At 46.4% G+C, this 21087-nt stretch overlaps 1 protein-coding gene across 3 annotated transcripts in view; it reads left to right on the forward strand.

The window, feature by feature from the left end:
- The window catches only part of LOC147899845 (uncharacterized), a 360557-nt gene that overhangs the window by 91695 nt on the left and 247775 nt on the right, over positions 1-21087 (forward strand). For all 3 annotated transcript variants that reach the window (XM_087377034.1, XM_087377035.1, XM_087377033.1), the window contains exon 5: positions 13552-13671. In XM_087377034.1, the coding sequence (XP_087233160.1) occupies positions 13552-13671 (120 nt within the window). The remainder of the gene's footprint in view (positions 1-13551; positions 13672-21087) is intronic.

The following is a 21087-nucleotide window of genomic DNA, read 5'->3' on the forward strand; positions in this document are numbered from 1 at the left end:
AGCCTATTTCAAAAATCTCACCATTGATTATACATTGGATAATCATCCATCGGCCACCAAGATCATTATATGCTATCTCTCTCTCTCTCTCACACACACACACACAAGCAACTCACACACGCACGCACGCACGCGCGTGCACACACATAGAGACAAGCCCCGAACCTGCTCCCACAACCTCCTAGACTTGCTTCACCCCTTGGAGCCCTATGCCTAGCCCACGCCTCCCAGACCCTCTTACCCCCCATTGGTCTATCGTGACCATTGACCTGTGCAACGGGATCTTCGAGCCTTGCAGAAGTGTCGCGGCACTTCCAACCTTGTTGGGCTGTCCAAAGCATCCCACCACAATCACAGACTGTTGTCTAGGCCTCCGTACCTGCTTGCACCTACCAAAAACAACCGTGGGGCTATTCTCAGCCCCCGCCTACCTCCTAGGCTCCTGCTTGGAGCTTTGGTTTGCACTAGGCCCCTCTATGGGCAGCTGTACAAGGTGGAAGGTGACCTATGGGCTGTCTTAGCCCGCTACATTGCCAACGCTGCTCTAGGGGTGCTCCATGCAAGAAGGACCTACAAGCAAACAAGCAAATCATCAAAGAACAACAGCCTCAGTGTAAATGGAAAATCATTAATGCTGTGCATAGCAGTCTAACTTCTAAGATCTCTTTTGGAGGGGAAATCTCGTTTGCTACAGGTGGTGAAATGGACAACTCACCTGAGAAAAAATCCAGAGGGTAGAAGGAATGAAAGTACAGCTCTATATGGATGAGGATTAGAAGCTTAGTAATCAGAAGGTCAGTGATCAGCACATCAAATCATGCCGTACCACAATGAAAGAAGTCTAAAAAATGCAGGGTGCAGATATTGAGAACTTGCAGAAAAAAATAGGGAAAAACACTGAATAAAACATGCATAGATTGCGTGCCTCTATGAAAGAGGAGATGAGCAAGTAAAAAACTGAAATGCAAGTACAGCTGGGAATTCAAATAGGCAAAATGTAGGAAGAAATTACCCAGATGCTAGATATTAAGACCAGCCAACATGCCTTGAGAATAAAGGAATTGGAAGATAAAGTGATCAGCTTGATAGCAGAAAATGAGGTCTTAAAGGCACACACCCAAATGGAAGAAGGTGAAATTCAGCCTCTCTTGAATGAGTAATTCAGTATGCGCAAGGAAAAAGTGGAAACTTTACAAGCGCTAGAGGAGAGAGTAGAAAGGGAGGAAAGGGAAGAGATGGAAGAGATGGCAAAGTCATCATATGGAAGAGAGCAGAAAGGGAGGAAAGGGAAGAGAGGGATGTAGGCAGCACATGACAGTGTCAGACCGATAGGATTATGCCACAAAGCAAAGTAAAGATAGCTGTGAGGAACTGTAATGGCACTCTTTGGTTTGATATGGGGCTAGAGTACCAGAGATTAACCCGGGATAGTGAGACATTGAGAGGATGCACAGGTCACAAGATATGGCCGAAACCTACTGGAGATGGCAGCAGTGTATGACCTGATCATATATAAGGCCTTCTCAGATGGCCGTCATTTGGAGGGCTCACTTGCTTCCCACATGGAGGGGAACGAGCACAATGGATTACCGGATGGGCTCCCTAGCCTTTGTGACACATGTACATGACCTCATGGTCCCTCCACCCCAACTTGGCGCAGAACACTCCTATTTGGGATTTAACATATCAAACACCAGGCCAGCAGCAGGATGGGACCCGCCAGTTCCCATCCGTATTCAGATACAATTTGATCATGCCTTGGATGCAGTGTAATGAGCCACTTGCCACGTGAGCTACCGACCCACCTAGGAGATGACGCATACCTTGCACATTCTTCAGACACTATGGACTCGGTGGTCCAACATGCTGCCACCAGGTCTTTTCCCATGACTTGCTCTATAGCCTCCTCCCCAAATGAGATCTCACCTTACATGAGAGCAGACTTTGGGACACGTGACGAGACCAAAGGTATAGCGAATCTATTGGCGTTAGAAAGATGTAAGAGGCAGGCTTTCCTCTCACATAGGATGGATGAGGTGATTTGATCTATTCGAGGAGGTGATTCCACCTTTACTTGGGGGCTCCTGTTTGAGGGAAAGTCACCTATCCCATTACAGATCCTAATGTGTGGCACACTTATGCGATATCCCTCTATGACGCCACGACTTAAGACACCACCTGATATGTTTACCCTCCCTAGACCCACCACATGTAGGTTGCTCACAGCATAGAATTTGCCAGCCACATTACGCCGGCTCCACAACCAGAGAGCCCAAGACCACGAGGGGCCATGCACTGAGCTCTTTCCACATGGACAGGAGGTCTTGGCTCCGCCGATCCTAGCACAGGTTTCCAATCAGTGGAGTACCACCACCATTGTGCCGATACACAAAGCAGGAGACCCCATGGATACTAGGAACTACCGAACTCTCATGAGTCATGATTGGTCATACACTGGCCAAGATTTATGGATTAGTACTAGAGAGAGAGAGAGAACCTCACAGAAGCACATGGATAACGGGCGCATTGGGACATGTTGGGTTTAGGACACAACATTCCACCCTTGATCACAGCTTCACTTTGCGAGGAGTCATTGAGGAGGCCAGATTAAGATCCTAGAAAGTCTATGCATGTTTTGTAAACTTTTGGAAGGCCTTCGACATAGTCCCACAATCTTGCATGATCAAGCGACTTCGAGAGATGCAGGTCTAGGAGACATGATTTGGGGGGTGAGGAACTTATACAAGTCAGTTAGAGGGAGAGTATGTGCTCGTGCCCCTGGAGGCTTGGCAGACTGGATCGAGAGCATGATAGGGGTGAAGCTAGGATGCCCTCTCTCACCGACACTATTTGGGCTATACATTGATGAGATCACGACCTTCATTTACTGTGTCTAGGAGGGAGGGATCATTGTTGGCAGATTTGATCATACAAATACTGCTGTATGCAGATGACATTGTCTTCCTTAGCAGCAGGTCTACAGAGACTAGAGGTGTTTTGCAGAGAGAGAGACCTGATAGTTAACCTTGGCAAGACCAAGGTTATGATCTTCAATACCTCACGGGCAGTACTTCACCGACACAGCTTCACTTATCGAGGGGAGCCAATGGAGATTGTAGGGGCAGTCTTTGTAGGACCAGTCTTCACTATGAACCATGCAACCAGGGCACGACTACATGAGGGTAGATAGCCTTGGCTCGGCTAGAGAGACTATGCTTTCATGCACACTTCCAAGACTTTTCTACATATTAGTGAAGACCGACGGCCATGTGCGCAACACCCTTCTGGGGAGGTGATCTATCAACGAGACTGGGTGGTGGCTCTTCGAGAGGTTGTAGGTGACTATAGGATCTAGAATGATTCAAAGCAAGCCCTTAGTTCCCCGTCAGATCATACAGATAGAGCTTGGCATGACACCGCTCTAGGTTGATGCCATCTTTCAGACGGTCAATTATCTTCACAAGGTCTAGACCTTACCCAGAGGGGCATTATCGAGATTGGCAGTCATCTATACGACTAGCTGAGAGTGGGATTAGCATGGCTTGATACACGCGCATATCCAAATGATTTCGTAGCCAGGGCACTTAGATGGACCGTCTCTCCCCCTTTTAGTATAGCTTAGATGCCCCGGATCCTTTGATCCCATGGTATTACATGGTTGGAGCTACTCAATCTTTACACGTCACAGACTTGCGGGGTGGGAGTCAGGAGTTTCCCACCAAGATCCGATTCTATCGTCATTACTTCCTGAGGGTATCAGTGGATGGAGTGATTACCAGACCCTAGTACCTAGAGGACAGATGAGTCTCACACGCCGTTTAGGATCGCCATCGGACAGATGTGGGTCTTATTCCATCAGTTGAGGATTGAGATAGGGAGAGCCATAGGTACACCCCGAGAGCAGTGGATCTATAGACTATGCACATTGGAGGAGGTGGAGACAGAGAAGTACTTTTTGTGTATTTGCCCTGTTTATTATGAGACCTGAGGACTATATCATTGCCTTTTTCAGGGGGGACATGGGTTTGGGCCTCTCTCCAACTTGATTGATAGGTTTGCGTTGGTCTTTAACTGATGGAGATGCGATGGCATAGAGAGACTTTGTTGTGCGAGATCAGAGAGCAGGAGGAGACAGTGACACATGAGAAAGAAAGAAAGAAAGATGTATTAACATCCACAGGTGGCCTCACGGGCCTATGGGACAAAGTACACAAAAAAGGTGAACTCATACAAGCCTCAGTGGGCTGAAGCAAAGGGCACACTAGGACCCTTGCTGAGTACTAATCTACACATCTTCAAGAGGCCTCACAGGCCTATATGACAAAGTACAATCACAAAGGTAACTCATATAAGCCACAGTGGGCTGAAGCAAAGGGCTCGCTAAAGCCCTTTGTTACTATGCTCAACCAAACTCAAAATACAAGAGTCAAAATTAGTACTCAATCTCAGAGCCATAATACATAACCTGATGCCAGGGTGTCTCTCCTATGAGCTGCAAAAATGTCTCGTATCTGTGTCTACCAGGTCGTCTCTCTCTGCAGTGGGAGAGATATATATATATATATAGTGCTCTTCATGATCTCTATATCTGGCGGGCCATGTCAATAGTGACACCTTTGATCAGGCGATCCCCTCCTAATATAGATGTGATGGGATGAACCTCCATCGTGCGTGTCAAGGTTCGTCTCTCATCATGTGTAGCTCCTGCGTCCCTCCTCGTCGTCATCTCATCCCACTGACCCACTCAGCCCTCATATCACCTATCTCCTCCTCCTCTACTCCGCTATGTCCAGGGACAGAGTCAAATGTGGAAAAATATGTGACACTTCGCTGGTCTCTCTCTCTCTCTCTCTCTCTCTCTCTCTCTCTCCCCCTCCCACCCCCCCTTCCCCCCTTCTCTCTCTCAGCTACCCCCCGCCTCCTTCCAGCCACCCCTGCGAGCCCCGCAGCCCTTCAACAGGGCCCGCCAGCCTTGTATCTGTCGCGGCCCCTTTCCTGCCAGGTTGTTCCATCCCCAGCTGCACCTGCGCCATCTAACACAAGCCCTTGGGGCTAGTTCCATCTGCTCCGCCTCCAATGGACCTGCATTAGGGTCCCCGTAACCTGAACAGTGCCAAGGGCCCCTTATGGGCACCCCGGCCAGCACCAGGACCGCCAGACAGCAGCGCCACCTGCAAAAGAAGCAGGTACTAGGGTTCTCGAGCCCCCCCAGGATCTGTGACAGGGCTCAAGGCATTCGAAACACCAACAAACTGCGCCAGTGGGGGGCTCTTGGCCCCCCCGTGGACTGCTATCTCTGTCCAAACAGCCCCAACTGCCCTTGGACTGCTCAAGCGCTGCCATGTACAGCTCCTAAGGTGTGGACAAACCCACAAGACCACACAGAAAAACCTGCAAAATAAAGAACAAAATCATCATGACGAGCAGGAGCTATGTAAAAGCTCTTGAAAGTGCAATGACAGTCTACATGGCTGGCTGACCACCCAAGAATGCCTCCGTCTTGACTCACCTCAGTAAAATTTGTATGGTTTTGATTGAGAAAGTAGATCCACCAATGTGGAACTAATGGCAAAAAAAGCACACATTGACAAAACATTGAATGAAATCAAGAAACAAGGAGGACATATGCAAGAGGAATGGAGGAAGGAGAAAAGCAAGAAAGATGAATGGGAGAAGGAGAAAGAAACATGTGAAGCTGAAAAGACCAGCCTCAATGACAAAATGCAAACCATGGGGACATAAGTACAGCAGCTGAGGGACGTGGAAGGGACACCGAAAGGGATGTGCAAGGCAATGGAAGAGCTGAAATCTGAGAATGAGAAGCTCAAGAAGGAGATGGCAGCCTTACAGACTACCATACGAGGGAAGCATGCTGAGTTCACACAGCAAATCACTAAAGGGAATGCAGATATTCTAGAATGGAAGAATGTGGTTAAGAAGGGTGCAGCAGCCCCCAAGAAAGAGATCATCTATGAAGCTATGGAGGAAGAGAAAAGAAGGAACAAGGCTTTAAATGTCTTAGTCAGAGGCTTAACACCCCCATGTCAGATGCCAAGATTTTGTTTACTAAAATGGGAGTGAAGCTTAGATGCGAGACAGCGTGGAGGGTTGGTAAAGTTGAGGCCCCAACAAGACCCCTTGTAATGAAACTCCGAACGGCTGTGGACAGGTCTACCCTCATGAGAATGAGGGAAACCTTGAAGGGGACCAGAATATACTTGGATGATGACCTCACACTGTTGCAGCAGGAACATCGGAGAGAGGGAATGGCTTGGGTTATGGCAGCAAGGACGCAGGTAAATGGGCTGCCTACAGGGATGGAAAATTGATTATCAGAGAGAGAGAGCAGATAGGGGACAAAGGGAAGGAAGAGAAGAAGGAGAAATAGACATCACATAACGGAGTCAGACCCAGGAGAAGAGAGCACAAGGAGGATTGAAAATGGCAGTTTGGAACTGCAACGGCACCCTCTGGTCTGACCTAGGAGGTTTCCTGGAGACGCAAACAAGGACATAGTTTTCTATACTGAGACACACGAGAGTCCAGAGAGAGGGCTGCCACCGTGATAGGATACACATGGGAGTCTGCCCATAGGAGGGAATTGAGGAGGGATAGTGGTGTACAAGGCTCTAGAGGTGTGGCTGTCCTCTTCAAATCAGCTCTCAGGCCACTCCTTTAAGCAGTTAGGAAAGAGGAACATGCACGGCACATGTGGATTAGAGTTCAGCTACCAAAGGCATGACCGATCTTCATTGCGGTGTGCTACTTTCCTCCGGATACATCATCCTATGCATGTGTGAATCAATTCCATTATTCCCAAGCAAGAATTCTTTTTGTGCAGTCATACAGTCATGTAAATAGTTTCGTAAAAGTTGAAGTATAGGTACCCTAAGTCGATGCTTTCGAGCATATATCTTGCCGCACTATTTTGCAAGGTGATAGACTGCCATCTTCATTATCCTCAATAAATTTTTTTTGGCTCCTAAGGATGACCATATCATTTTAGAAGCAGAGAATCATTTTTGAGTGATAGAGTGATGCAACCACAAGCGAACTCAAGGCGAGAATGCATTGTATTCAAGACAAATGCATGCTCTTGCACTATCAACCATGTACTAAGACAAAATCATCTATGGTGACCCAATTTCCAAATTTGAGTGAGCGCACACAAATTAAATTTCTTTTTGCTTTCCTCGATATTGTTATAATTTCCTTGGTGCTGATCTGAATCAATCACCTTACCTTACTCCTTGATTGGACTAAGCATGTATTGAAATTCCAAATTTTAAATCCTTAAACATCTTACATTTTTCGCTATATGAATGTGGGCATAATGGCCTCTATGCTCACTTATGTAAAACTGCATGCAAGCATGCTCACTTTTTTTCCCTCCCCCCTGTGAAAAAAGTATGAAGGAAATGGCCAAGAGCAAAGCACTCAAGACAAAAATACATCATGCAAAGCATGAGAAACAAATGGTAAAGTCCTACTTAAAATATGCGATCATGTGCAAATCCTAATAGACACCAGTATCATGGCTGAAAGTGCCACATCATGTCAGTAAGAAACTCAGAGATGAAAGGACTGCCTCTCTAATCTCTAATAAAAAATCATCCTTCTAGCCGATGCAGGCCTAGAAGTCCCTGCTACATCGACCAAATGGCAACCAAGTATGTACACTAGTATGTACAATGCCTGTGCAAATGCTATCCATGAATTGAGTTCGATGGTAAAACAGCCCCAACCAAGTCAAGTTAAACGTCTAACCTTGATAGGCTATAACTCCAAGCTAGAGTCCTTGAGATCAAGGGACAATCCCGCATAATAATCCATAGAGGTTCTACCTAGCAACTCACCTTCCAGTCGTCCTGTTGAACCTTGAATCTGATTCATCTCAAGATCATAATAGTTTTCCATTCAACTATACCATTGTTGCAATACCCATAGGAACGAGGGAGAAGTATTAGTCTAATATGCACCTCGCAATTTTAGAAACCGATTACTGCACTCTTGTTGAATTTCCTAACAAAAAGTTAAATAAACCAATAGTGACAATTTGTCACATGCACCCCTGCACTTGGGTGCTTGGGCTGTCCTCACGACGGCCCAGGAGATCTGATCCTTTGTGGGTTTGTGTCAAGCATATCGCACATGGAGGGTTTCTCAACGTACACAGTCCCTCTTACAGATTTACTCAAGGGGATAAAGACATGCAGACAAAAAGTTCAAGTCACCGGCAAAGCTTTGCAGGCCTTCCACGACTTGCAAAGGTTGGCCACGACAGCACCAATTATGAAGATCGCCTCTTGGGATGATAATCACAGACGCTAGCAATGTCGCCATAGGGGCAGTTTTACAGCAAGAGGATAGGCTTGTAGCATACTACAGGAGAAAGCTTAACAATGCCTAAAAGAACTATTCAGTGTATGATAGAGAGCTCCTCGGTGTTATCCAGGCATTAAAACATTGGAAGCCTTTCCTATACGGACGGACTTTCACAGTGAAGACATATTACCAAGCCCTTAAGTGGCTGGAGCGATCGGCAGCAGCAGTGGAGCTAGATATTCCAGTAGTTTGGGGGAATGATCGAGTACGTTCCCGGCAAAAACAACCCCGTTACAGACGTTCTCGGTCAGAAAGGTTCCATCCAGACCATTGAGCAGGCCACTGTGGTCGAAATCAAAGGAAAGGACCTTGATAGCATGAAGGCACAGTAAGCGGAGCCAGCAGAGTTTGGCACGCAGTTCCAGTTAGCCACAACGCTTGCTCTAGGCCATTACTCATTAGAGGACGGTTGGCTTTTCTATAAGAAAAGATTATGTGTAACTCAAAGACAAACGGCAGTTGCTTCTTTATGATGCCCATGACGCCCTTACCGGTGGCCAAAGAGGTATCAACGAGACTTTGGAAAAGTTAGAACGCTATTTCTATTGGCCAAAGATGCGGAAGGACGTATACAGCTATGTGCAGAATTGTCAAATATGCCAAAAAGTCAAGGCTTCCCACAAGAAAGCGGCAAGCTTACTTATGCCATCGCCAATCCCCGACAGTCCTTTTCAGGACATAGATATGGATTTTGTGGGGCCACTTTCAGCATCCGCAAGTACGCGTAATACTCAATGTCTTACTATTGTTTGTCACTTTAGTAAATATTGTATGCTTATTCCCTGCAAACAAACGGTTAGTGCTAAAGATGTAGCTCGTTTGTTTATCAAGTATTGGTATCCCATTGGAGGGTTGTCAAAGACCATCACATCCGTCAGGGACTCCAAGTTTACGTCTAACTTTTGGCGAGCCTTGTTTGATAATTTTGGTACTAAGCTGCAGATGTCCAGCGCTTTCCATCCGCAATCGAACAGTGAGACACAAATGTATAACGGTATGGCATTTGATATTTTGAAATCATATTGTCATGATGCTCGGGGAAAGCCAACCGTTGTGCAGGCCATTCTGAACGATACCTATTCTTCAAGTATTGGTCGCACACCTTATGAAGCGGCGTTTGGACGGCGGTTTACCTCACTCCTCACCCGGATGGTGTCTCCATCTCTTGAAGCCAACAAAACCACCAAATCAATGGCAAAGATTACGGAGTCCGTGAAAAGCCGCATCGCCAAAGCTCAAGCATTGTATACACGCCAGGCTAACAAATCCAAACGAGATGTCCAGTATAAAGAGGGTCAATGGGTGTATTTACACATTATCAAGCAAAGATTGAAGTAGGTGGGCAAGCGATGCCCTAAGCTGTCCTTCAAGAGCTTCAGACCATTCCCAATTATTCAAAAGATCAACGATGTCTCAATGAAGTTACGCCTACTAGACACTTGGACTATGCATAATGTGTTCCATGTAGCTTGGTTGAAGCCATATTTTGGACCTTCTCTTTTAAAGATTTTTGACGACCAACAACCTGAAGTTCTTGATGAAGCCGAAGTTTTGCAGCCAGAACAGATCCTTCTCCATAAATTCAAGCATGGGTCAGGACACAGGATCCGTGAGTTTACACCAAGTTTCGTGATCGAGGTACCCATGAAGTAGTGTGGTTGGACGAAGATTTTTTCCAGGAGTTTTCCCCGATATTGGCAAGAGTACTTGGAAGCAATGAACCCACCGCCAAGTTAAGGAGGAGGAAATGTCACATGCACCCCTGCACTTGGGTGCAAGGTGACACAATGGCTAACTCGACAAGTGCGTTATAGTTCCCAGATAGGAGATTTTGTCATATGCTGTGACCCCTTTGTGAGCCCTTGTCTAGGGACAGTCAGGCACATGCTACGTAGGTCAGTCTCTCAGTCTTAGGTCAAGTCAATAATTCAGTTCTTGTTCACTAGTACCCACTGGAGAACAGTAGGTTAAGTGTTTCCATCTTATAGGTTAGGTCTTAGCCTAGGTTAGGAGCCCCTTTAGGGCCCCCAAAGGCTGGACAGGTAAGCAAGGAAGAAGGCTGCCCAAAAACTGCCCTGGCAAATGAGCCAGGGAGGGCTTTTATAGACACATAGAAAATGCTCCTCTGTCTTGACCTCCTCCATCGTGCATAGTCTACAGACCCACTGCTCGGTATGCTGCCCACTCTCCCTGCCTCAATCCACAATTGGTGGGACAAGACTCGTATTTGTCCGATAGCAATCCGCAAGGCGTGTGAGACTCTCCTATCCTCGAGATACTGGGGCGTGATGATGAGACCATGCTCCGATATCGTTAGAAAGCGTTCATGATAGAACTGGATCTTGGTGGGGAACTCCTGATCCCCCCCCCAAGCCCGAGATGTGTGGAGCTGGAGAAGGAATGATACGGTCAATCCCATCATGTGGAATGAGCTGCAAAGGTGCATCCATGTTGTACTGAAAGGGGGGGAGCCCATCCATCTGGATACCATGGCTATCAAACCATGTGGACACCCGCGCATACCATGTTGTATCAAAGCCTCTGTCTGCCAGTCATCGGGATGACTCCAGTGCCATTCTCAATAATCTCCATTGAGATAGAGCGCAAACTCTGTGGAGAAGAAGTCACCGTTTGGAAGAGGGCGTCCACCTGGAGAGGTGTCATGGCGGACTCTGCCTGTATGATCTGATGGGGAACTGAAGGTTATCCTAGATCCCATGATGACTTGTAGCCTCTCAAATCCCTTCCAGTTAGTAACTGAAAGGTCACTCCCCCAAAAAGGTGCTGCATACATGACAGTCGGTCTCACGAGAGAGTCAAGAAGCCAGCCCTTCGTTGGTGGATCCTGGAAATGCGTCTGGAAACACTGTCTCTCTAATTGAGCTAGGGCACCCTTCCCTCATGTGAGTCGTGCTCTTGTGGCATGGGTCATCATTGAAGACTGGTCCTGTGAATACTGTCCCATAGGTATGTGTAGGACTGCACTATCTCCACTGGCTCCGCTCGGTAAGTGAAACTATGTCGATGTCGATGTCAATGAAGCACTACTTGGGATGTGTTGAAGATCATAACCTTGCTTTTCCCAAGGTTGACTATCAGGTCCCTCTCTCTGCAGAACATCTCCAAGGCCTCCAAGTGTTTCTGCAATCCCTCGGCTGAGGACGAAATGAGGACTATGTCATATGCATATAGTAGTATCTGTACCATGAAATCAGCCAATAGGGAGCCCTCTCCTCCTAGGTGATCAACAAAGGATGTGATCTCATCAATGTATAGCCCGAAGAGAGTCGGTGAGAGGGAGCAGCCCTGCTTCACCCCTATGGTGCTCTCAACATAGTCTGAGACTCGCTCTCTGACGGACTAATATAAATTCTTCACTCCCTAGATCATGACCTCTGGGAGATGCAGCTCCTATAGTCACCTTATCAGGCAAGAGTGAGGGACTATGTCACAAGCCTTTCGAAAGTCCATGAAGCCAGTATAGACCTTCTGGTGCCTCGACTTCGCCTCCTCGATGATAGCTCTCAGGGTAAAAATGTGGTCCAGTGTGGAGTGCGGTCTCCGGAAGCCTGCTTGTTTGAGAGCCCGTTGCCCATGGCCCTCTGTATGGCTACTGATTGCCCTCTCCAGTACCGATCCATAAATATTAGCCAGAGTGTGGCTAATCATGAGAGTGCAGTAGTTCCTAGTATCTATGGGGTTCCCCGCCTTATGTATCGGTACAATGGTGGTAGTGCTCCAAGTAGGTGGGAAACCGTGGCATACTGCATGGTTAAATAGTTGCACTAGAATTGGGGCCAAGACCTCCTGTCCATGTGCGAAGTGCTCTGTACGTAGCCCCTCATGGTCTAGTTCTCTCCAGTTATGCATACGGAGTAGGGCATTCCTCACGTTCTGCACTGTGAACAAGTGACAAGTAGTGGGTCTGAGCATATAGGACATATCTGGTGGCATCTGACCTAGGATGTCGTATAAGGAGCATGCATATCTGTGCCAAATCACTGGGTTTGTGATGGGAATGGACCGTTTCTGCTCTGATAGGAGTCCCTAGCCAATAATAGGGTCTCCTCCTTGAAAGGATCTGACCACCTCATCAATCCTGTGAGTGAGAAAAGTCCGCTTCTTATGTCGTGTCATCCGACGTTAGATGCGATGCGTCTCAGATGAGGCCAGGTGTACCAGGGCCTACTCGTGTGTGAGGTGAGCTCTCCTCTCTTTACATTCATCATCGTACCAGGGGTTCTGAGGCATCCGATGTTAGATGCGATGCGCCTTAGATGAGGTCAGGTGTGGCCTACTCGCGTGAGGTGACCTCTCCTCTCTTTACATTCATCATCGTACTAGGGGTTCTAAGGCATCTTCCAAACCGGGGCATGTGTGGGTTGAGTGGTAGGGAAAGACATGATGGCAGCCTCGTGTACCACTGAAGCCAAAGTGGCTGAAACCTGAGCAAGATCTACCTCCGCTCCATGTGAGGTCGGAAGCTCTCGAGCTAAGTGACTCACGTAAACTGGATCGAGAGTCCAGTCAAAGTGAACATGGGTTCAAGTGGGTGCATGAAGGACTCTCTCTGTGGCTGGCCTGGTAGTGGAAATACAGTATGTCAGGTGAGTGATCAGCACCAAGTGGGGGAGGGGGTACTACAGAGTTGTGAATATGAGATGCGAAGGCAAGGGTGCCCATCAAGTAGTCCACTGTGCTTCCCCCCCCCCCCCCCCATGTGGGAAACAAGTGAGTCCACCGGATGATGGCCATCTCTGAAGACCATTGTATATGATTAGATCATGTACTGCTCCCATCACAAGTATGTGCCGCCCATACTCTGTCACGTGTGGAGCATCTGCTGAGTGTCTCACTATCCGGAGCTCAGCTGCATCTAACTCTGGTACTATGAGGGAATCGGATGCAAATTCAAGTAGTCTCACCTATTGTCCCCTGTGCGTGCATTGAAGTCACCATGTCACCCTGTCTAGAGAACTCTGTAATATCATCATGTATACTCTCATACGAGTTGTTTCCCTTTGTGGCAACCATGGTACATTGTCTTTTCTTGAAAATTTGATTGTTAATGAGTTGCTTCAATGTTGAAGGAAAACAAAATTTTCAGAGGTAGGAAACTTCTACTCTAATATGATGTGATAGTAATATGTACTATGCTCTTTTCAGGCCAAGTGGAACAAAGTACCATGTGATTTATGCAAGTCCTGAAAAGGTAGAGGTATCCTTTGTTCGGCTTTATGATCCTGATGGTGCACGGACTATGGTACCATTGAACATTGATAAAAGGTATTTTCTCCTCTAGGTAGATGGGCATGAATTTTTTTGTTGGTATTCATTGTCTTTTATGAAATTTTGAATGTCGCAAATGCTTTTACCTTTTTTGCATTGGTTGTTTTTTACAGTTTCTTTCTCATTTTGGTTGTTTTGAAGGATATGCAGTCATTGTAGCGGTGGTTCTTGTTGCAAGCAAGGACAAGTTACCCATAATCCATTGGGAAACGTGTGACCCACCCTTCAGCAAGTTCTATTGCTCACAATAGGCCGCATAGAGTTCATTGAGTTTAGGAGAGCTCTTTGAGTGGAGATGGTAGAGTAAGATTGAGCCTTTAGCTAAATAGTTTATTGTGGTCACGTGAGGAGCTCGAACAGGGAAGCATTTCAATTGAAAAGGAAAGGAAGAGGAGGAGGAGGTTTTTTTTTAAAATCTAGTGACTTCTTCTTTCAAGGATATCATCTTCAAGTAGGTCCACATGTAGAGAAGACGACATCCCAAGCATTAGTAAATTGTGTGGTGGAGTTGGTGGAGCGAGAAGTTTGATTAAAGCCACTATGGATTTGGACCAGCCACTCAAGTTTGATTCTAACCAAAGTTCAGATCTTCAAAATGAGGAGATATATGGGCACAGAGAAGGTCAAACAGGAGGTAATAACAATAAGGGAGAGCAAGGGAGGAGGATTATTCAAGCTTCTTTTTCCCTTGCCAAATTGGATGCATCTTTCTCACAAGAAATTGTCTTTAACCAAGATTGTTGTGACAACTTTGTCTACCTTTGTCGAGAAGAGCGTGCATGCTTGATGGAGTGAAAGCAAAGTGCAATACAAGCCTAAAAAAGGCCTTCTCAATGAGGATAGAAATGTGCACATGAGGAAGTTCCTTGGTTCAGGCAAGGATGGAAAAGTGGAGATTAAGACATCCCTGTTGCCCTCTCCCTTTCTTCTCCCCTCTTTCTATCCTCTGCAAAGCAGTAGAAGGATCTTTTTTTGGTGTTTGATTGGCCCCCATTTTCAATTGTCGAATGGATCCCCATTTAGGCAATCCTTGATTGATTCCACAGGCCCCGAGAACCATCATTTTTTCAAAAGACAAGCTGCTGCAGCTCAAAAAGGATGTAGAGGTTGAAAGGTCCACACTCTCTTTGCATGCATCCATGTGTCCCACCCTGCCCACAGACTATGGATTGAACTAGGGACTCGATGCTTATTGCTTTACCTTCAGACCTCGCCCCCTGCCTTACAGATATTGGTTTATTGGTTTCCAGGTGGCTTTTGATTCTCCAAGGGCCACAATTATAGTGTTATAGTCTAGCCCTTTGGCACTTGTTCCAGGAGGACTTTTCTCACTCCCTTTAGGTTGGGATTTCACATGGTAGAGGAGGACAAGTGGATTACTTGACTCTTTATCAGATTCCATTACCATTGACTTCTTGCTATGATCAGAGCATTCATTGTGCTGGTCACAGAGATTCCCCCTCACTTGTTTGCCTTCTTCCATAGCAGCGGAGGTCATCAAAGCTGATGGGGTCCCCAGGGTTTTCGGCAAAGAGTCGAGATAGTGAGCAGATAGAATCAGTGTTGGATTTGTAGGACCTTTGGGCATTTTGCTAGAGATTACCTAAAGAAGAAAAGGCCCAAGAAATCTTCTAGTACGGCCCCTCATCATCCTCGACAGAGAGCTCCTATGGCACCTCCTACTAAAAAACGAAATTCTCTTGCAGGTCCCTGATTGAAAAACGAAATTACATGATAGGTCTGTAGGCTATCTCATGGGCTATCCATAGATGCTACTTATATCTTGGTATGAGCCTTGTAGGCCTAGTTATAGTCAGTTAGGACTATTGGTACAGTTAGTTTATGTACCATCTAGGTCAGTTAGGACACTTAGTCCAGTTAGGGCAGTTAGCCTTAGGGTTTTGTTATGTTGGCTCTCCCTTGAGCCTCCACACTTCATTTTTGCAGCATCTCGTTTTTCTCCTTTGTGCTTCCATTGCTTCCAACACCCAACAGTGGTCTCAGAGCAGGTCGAGAATCCATTCCCTCAGCCATTGACAGCTTTCCAAGCTGTTTGGCAGCCTCTGGAGCTCTCATTCTTGCTAACGAGTGTTTGAGACCTTTCCAACGACTTCTGTCCCAAAAAACCTCATTCTGACGCGAGAAGATCGCATTTTGGAGCAACTACCACGAAGGAGATGCATTTTGCAGCAAATTTGGGCAATTTTTGCAGCAAAAACCTAAAATTTGGAGCAAATCTGAGCATTTTCTGCAGCAAAACCTAATTGTACGGACCTGTTAGAAAACTCGTATAGCTGTACGGGCACTGCCAGAAATTACGTCATAAAAATCGTACTACGTCAAAAATTTGTACATTGCGTCAACGAGCATTTACTCCAATACGGGAGCTGCCTCGGGGTGTGTGCCAACCATTTTTCAGGTTTCTCAGCCTTTCGAAGCTGCCTCGAGCTGTGTGCTAGCATTTCAAAGCTGCCTCGAGCTGCGTGCCAGCATTTCAGAGCTGCCTTGAGCTGCGTGCCAGCATTTTGGAGCGGCCTTGAGTTGCGTGCCGACATTTGGAGCCATTTGGAGCTGCTGAATTGATCCGGAGACTTCTCTTTGAGCCCTTCCCTCCTCATTTGGCATCCCTTTGCCTCATGTTGTGAGCTTCTGTCCATTGGATCTGTTTCTCTCCATTTCTACACGCTCTCCTTCTCGTGGGAGCACTTCTTTTGCTGTAATTCTCATTTCCAGCCCTCATTTGCTCGCTTTCAAAGCTTGTCACTACTGTTCATCATTGGGTAAGCCGTTGTTGCATTGGCTTTTTCCAATTTCTGCTTCATTTGCATTTTGGAAAGGCCTTGTATTGCCTTGGAAGGCCTCGTGTTGCCTTTAGGGAATTTTCTTGCAACAGGTATACCTTGGGACAGTAGAGTCTTTTGTAGACATAAGCGTTGAAGCTTGGGCAGATTTTTGGCACTTGATTCTGAGAGGTTGCCTTTCTCTCATTTGCTTTGCCAGTTGGTGCATTTGCCTTGTATTTCAGCACCATGTCTGGTGGCAAAGATGATTTGTTTGGGCTGATTGGGGCTGATGACAAGCTTGATGGCACCAATTACCCCATGTGGTCATACATGATGGGACATGTTTTGGTTGCCAAGCATCTATGGCATATTGTTTCAAGTTCTGAGGCCAGGCGTACACGCACTGTTACTGGTGCTACCCCTGCAGCCTTTGCTTCTTCAGGTGATGGTTCTACTGCTATAGCTAGGACTCCTGCACCTCCTACTCCAGGTGCTTTGCCTCCTTCACAGGAGCAAATTTAGTGGGATGGTCATGATGCCAAAGCACATGTCTTGATTGCTCTTTTAGTGAAACGGGTTATTATCCCTGATATTCGGTCTTGCAAGATAGCTAAGCAAGCATGGGATTAGCTTGCATCTTTGTATCAGGTGTGGAATGAGGTGAGGGTTGCCTATCTCCACAGGCAGTTGAAAGATTTAAAGCTTGATGAGGGTGGTAACATGGATGCCTATCTCACTAATGTGAAGGATTTGACAGAGCAATTGGCCAACATTGATGAGATTATGCCTGATTCTCAGCAAGAGTATTTGTTTTTGCATTAGTTTGCTTGGTGCCATAAGCTCGCATCGACAAGATTAGTCTAACCCGAGGATATAGTAGTTGTTGATTGGAACACTGCTTCCCTAGCTCTTGTATTTAGTTTTTTGGCTCTTGCCATTCAACTCTGGCTGTGCAATCTTGTACTCAGTTTTTTAGTCAAGCAATAAAGACCTCCGGGGGGGTCCTCCTTTCTAAGCCCTAATGCTATGTTCTTCTCTCCCTCCCCCCCTCTCTCTCCCTCCACCACCATGCTTGCATCGGGCATCCGCTTTCAGTTTTCTCGATCGTTTGACATTGGTATCAGGGCACTGGTGGCTGTCTTGGTAGTGACAATCCAAGTGAATTGCTGAAAGATAGGACCTTTCTCACCTTCAAATATAAACAACACTAATACGACCTCGTGTTGGGGCTGTTTTGGCAACTCTGGAAACTTGAAAGGCCCATTCATAAGAAATTGTAGGTCCAACCATAGGGCCCAATAAGGTAGAGTTAGCACCCCCTAGTCAGCTATTTGGCCCAGCCCCCCCTTTGGACTCCAAATTCAGCTTAGTTTGCTCACTGAGCACTCTATGCAAGTTTGTGTGCAGCATTATGCATGAGTTTAGGCTTCTGTTCTTACAGATTGCTCCATGTAAGAGATTCTTCAAGAAGACTCAGCTTTGGAAATATGGAGTGGGGCGGATGCTTAAATTAGAGTCTTTTGTAAATATGCAGTATATTAGGGGACTACAGGATATGATATATTCAACTTCAGTGGTTCCTCTAATGCACATGAAGGATCCTACTTTTGTGCAGAAGTGCGTAAAGGAGGGACAGCAGGAAAGCAAAGTCATGCCCCGCCCCGAGTTGAGAAGAAAGAGGATCAGCCTCAGAAGCTAAGGGGAAATCAGATGCAAAAACCGTCAGGGGGGCCACTTCTCGACGCCGGCAGGAAGCGGTTCCCCCGGTTCATGGGCCTTTCCAAGCCGCTCTATCTTTCGATCGAGATGATAGGACTTCAGAGCAAATAATTCGCTATTGCCACATCACATATATCAAATCCTTCAGTATAAAGGCAAATCCCAGTTTACACCCAAGCAGATTGCAACCCCCCGCAAGGAAGGCAAGTGCTTCAGATGTGGCACATGGCTGACCAATTTCCTGAGAGACCTTTGGGATTGATGGGGTAGAAAAGGCCACGAGAACCGCGCAAGCCCATGGCGGGAGGGATCCCTGATGCTTTGGGACAAGTGGCTGATCCTGCCAGAGAATTATATCTTGCATGGGGCAATGTTAGAGACCAGGACCCGACCATGTTACCTCAGCCTCGCAGGGCATTTGGGACTAGGGTCTCATTCATATTATCTCAAAGGGAGGTTGCAGAATTTTCACTTTCCAACGGACGCTCATCACTCTTTTGGGAAACTTTTGTAAGATTTTGGCAAAAGCTATCAGTCTGCATTTGCAGCTTCTTCTTCCAAATCTTATTCATGATATTTAGACATGGTTTATGCATGGTAGAAGCATTTTTTATATTATCTTCTCTTTTTGGGAGGTTTCTCATTGATCTATGTAGAGCTGCTAGCATCTTGCCATTCTTCTCGTGGATTTTAAGAAAGCTTATGATAAAGTAGATTGGGTTTTTTTGGAGGGTACCTGTCTACTCTTCGGATTCTCAGATTCATGGATTAGAGGGATTTCCTCTTTGTACAAATGAGCCCACAACCATGTACTTATCAGAAGAGAAAGGGAATTCTCAAATGCATGGAACAGAGGGGTTTTCTCTTTGTACAAATAAGCCCACAGCCAGGTACTTGTCAGAGGAGAAAGGGAAGAGAGGTTTCAGATGTCTAGATCAGCTCGCCATAGATGCCCTCGTCATCCTTTCTAGTAATTGTGCTTGAAGCAATGAGCATATTTTTTAGATCTTAGATGTTTTTGGGCTGAGACTTCCCCTAAGATAGGATGATGAAGTCTTGGATAGTAAGTTGGCTGAATAAACTACTGTTTTTTTGGGAGTTGTACTTCCTCTGATCAAAATTGTATGAGCAAGGTTTTATGAGCGATTCAAGATTAGCAATACACTCAAGGAGTGTTTAGTAGAGAAATTACCTTGGAAATTCATTCTATCTCTTCATTTTCTTTCTAGAGTGTTTATTAGAACGCAATTTGTCGGCGTGTTTAGGAGTGTTTAGTAGAACGAATTTTACAGATTGTTATTCTAGTAAGTAAGCACAATTACAAAGCATGAAAAACCATAAATAATTTTTTTTCCAAAAAAAGACTTCTATTAAGTATTAAAGAAAACCATTAGAGCAAGCTCCATACGGGATACACCATGCAATGCATGAAAAGCTCAAGAGCCAAAAAGAAAGGATTGGGGCTGATAGTGCCATCTCAATCTGGTAGAAACCTCCGAGAAAAAGGGAGAACCCCTCCAAACTCGAAGAAATACAATCCTCCTAGAAGAGGCTGCTCGTGAAGGGCCCTGCATGCTAGCCCATATGGCTATCAAAGTGTGAACCGTGTCACTCCATCCAAATACCCATGAACACTTCTGATGGGTGTATCTGGGTGCCATCCAAGGCCTCTGTGCATCAGGCTCTCCAAATGTGCCAAGAGAAAATGCTAGCCAAAATCTCCCAAGAGGTGTCCACTGAAGCATGTGAAGCTCTGAAGGGAGTAAGTGGTACATCCTGAAGAGAGCAGGACTCTATCACCTGTCGGCGGATCGAGAGTGCCCAAGAAGAAGGCTCATCCTCATGTAACACTTGGGGCCCAGTAAGGGATAACCATGCGACCAAGCCCCAAGTCATGAAGAAAGGGGAAGTATTCAAAATGCTGAGTATCCGAGCAACCCCTTTCGAAACAGTCCTCGCCTGATTGCAGTCCCAAAGGCAATGTCGCACTGACTCCTTTGCAAAATGACAGCGAGGGCAAGTGGGATCAGCCCCAAATCCTGATCTGCACAGGTTCACTGCAATCCCTCCATGAATAGAAAGCCAAAAGAAAAGAGTGATCTTTCTATTTCTAAGGGATTTCCAGAGCCTCCTCCAGAAATTATTGTGCAAATCTGCGGTGATGAAGAAGCTGTCCCAATGGGGGGCTCTGGAGGGAATCCAACCCCTACTGCTCAGCTGAAATCTCTAGGCATTACCAACCGTGAAACAAAAGAAGGGAATCCCCCTCTCTCGGTGCCCATGATCTATCCACTCCCACTCTCCTAGGTCCCACTGCAAGCACCTGATAGGTGCACCTCCATATAACCACAACCTCTAGGATCCCAGGGCCAAGAGCAGAGGGTCGGGGTCTAAGTACCACTGCAAGCCCATTCCATGGTCCACAAAACCAACAATCCTGACAGGCTGAAAGGCATCCTCTAGAAGAATATCATCCGTGGATCTAGAGAGTATACCTCCATCCCCAATGTCAAAGACCAGTGCATCTTCCTCGAGACCTCGAAGAGCAATCACCTGTAGAGGAAGTGTTTTCCTCGAAAAAGCTCCCATCCAAGTGGTGGAAGTAATAGGCATCTCAACTGTCCATTCCACTTGGATGGCTCCATCTATCTGCTGAATTCTGCGTGCTACCTCTCTGAGGTGACTCACGGACTGTAGTCTCTGATCCTCAAGTAGCTTGATAAAAGCCTTCCAAGTGCCTACTGTGTAGGTGGGGCCTCTCTCCCATCTAGGCCATTGCATGTAATGGGAAGTGCCCAGTGGTCTGCCATGCTCATCAAGTATACTATCGTTCCAAATGATCGGCTGCCTATCAATCTCTTCGAGGGTAGAGGATGGAACCCTTTGAAGAGTGTTCCTAAAGCTCTCCCAA

The sequence above is a fragment of the Dipteris shenzhenensis genome, chromosome 7 (genome assembly GCF_047967505.1).
Source record: "Dipteris shenzhenensis isolate YYH24624 ecotype China chromosome 7, Dip_SZ_1.0, whole genome shotgun sequence".
NCBI classification, from domain to species: domain Eukaryota; kingdom Viridiplantae; phylum Streptophyta; class Polypodiopsida; order Gleicheniales; family Dipteridaceae; genus Dipteris; species Dipteris shenzhenensis.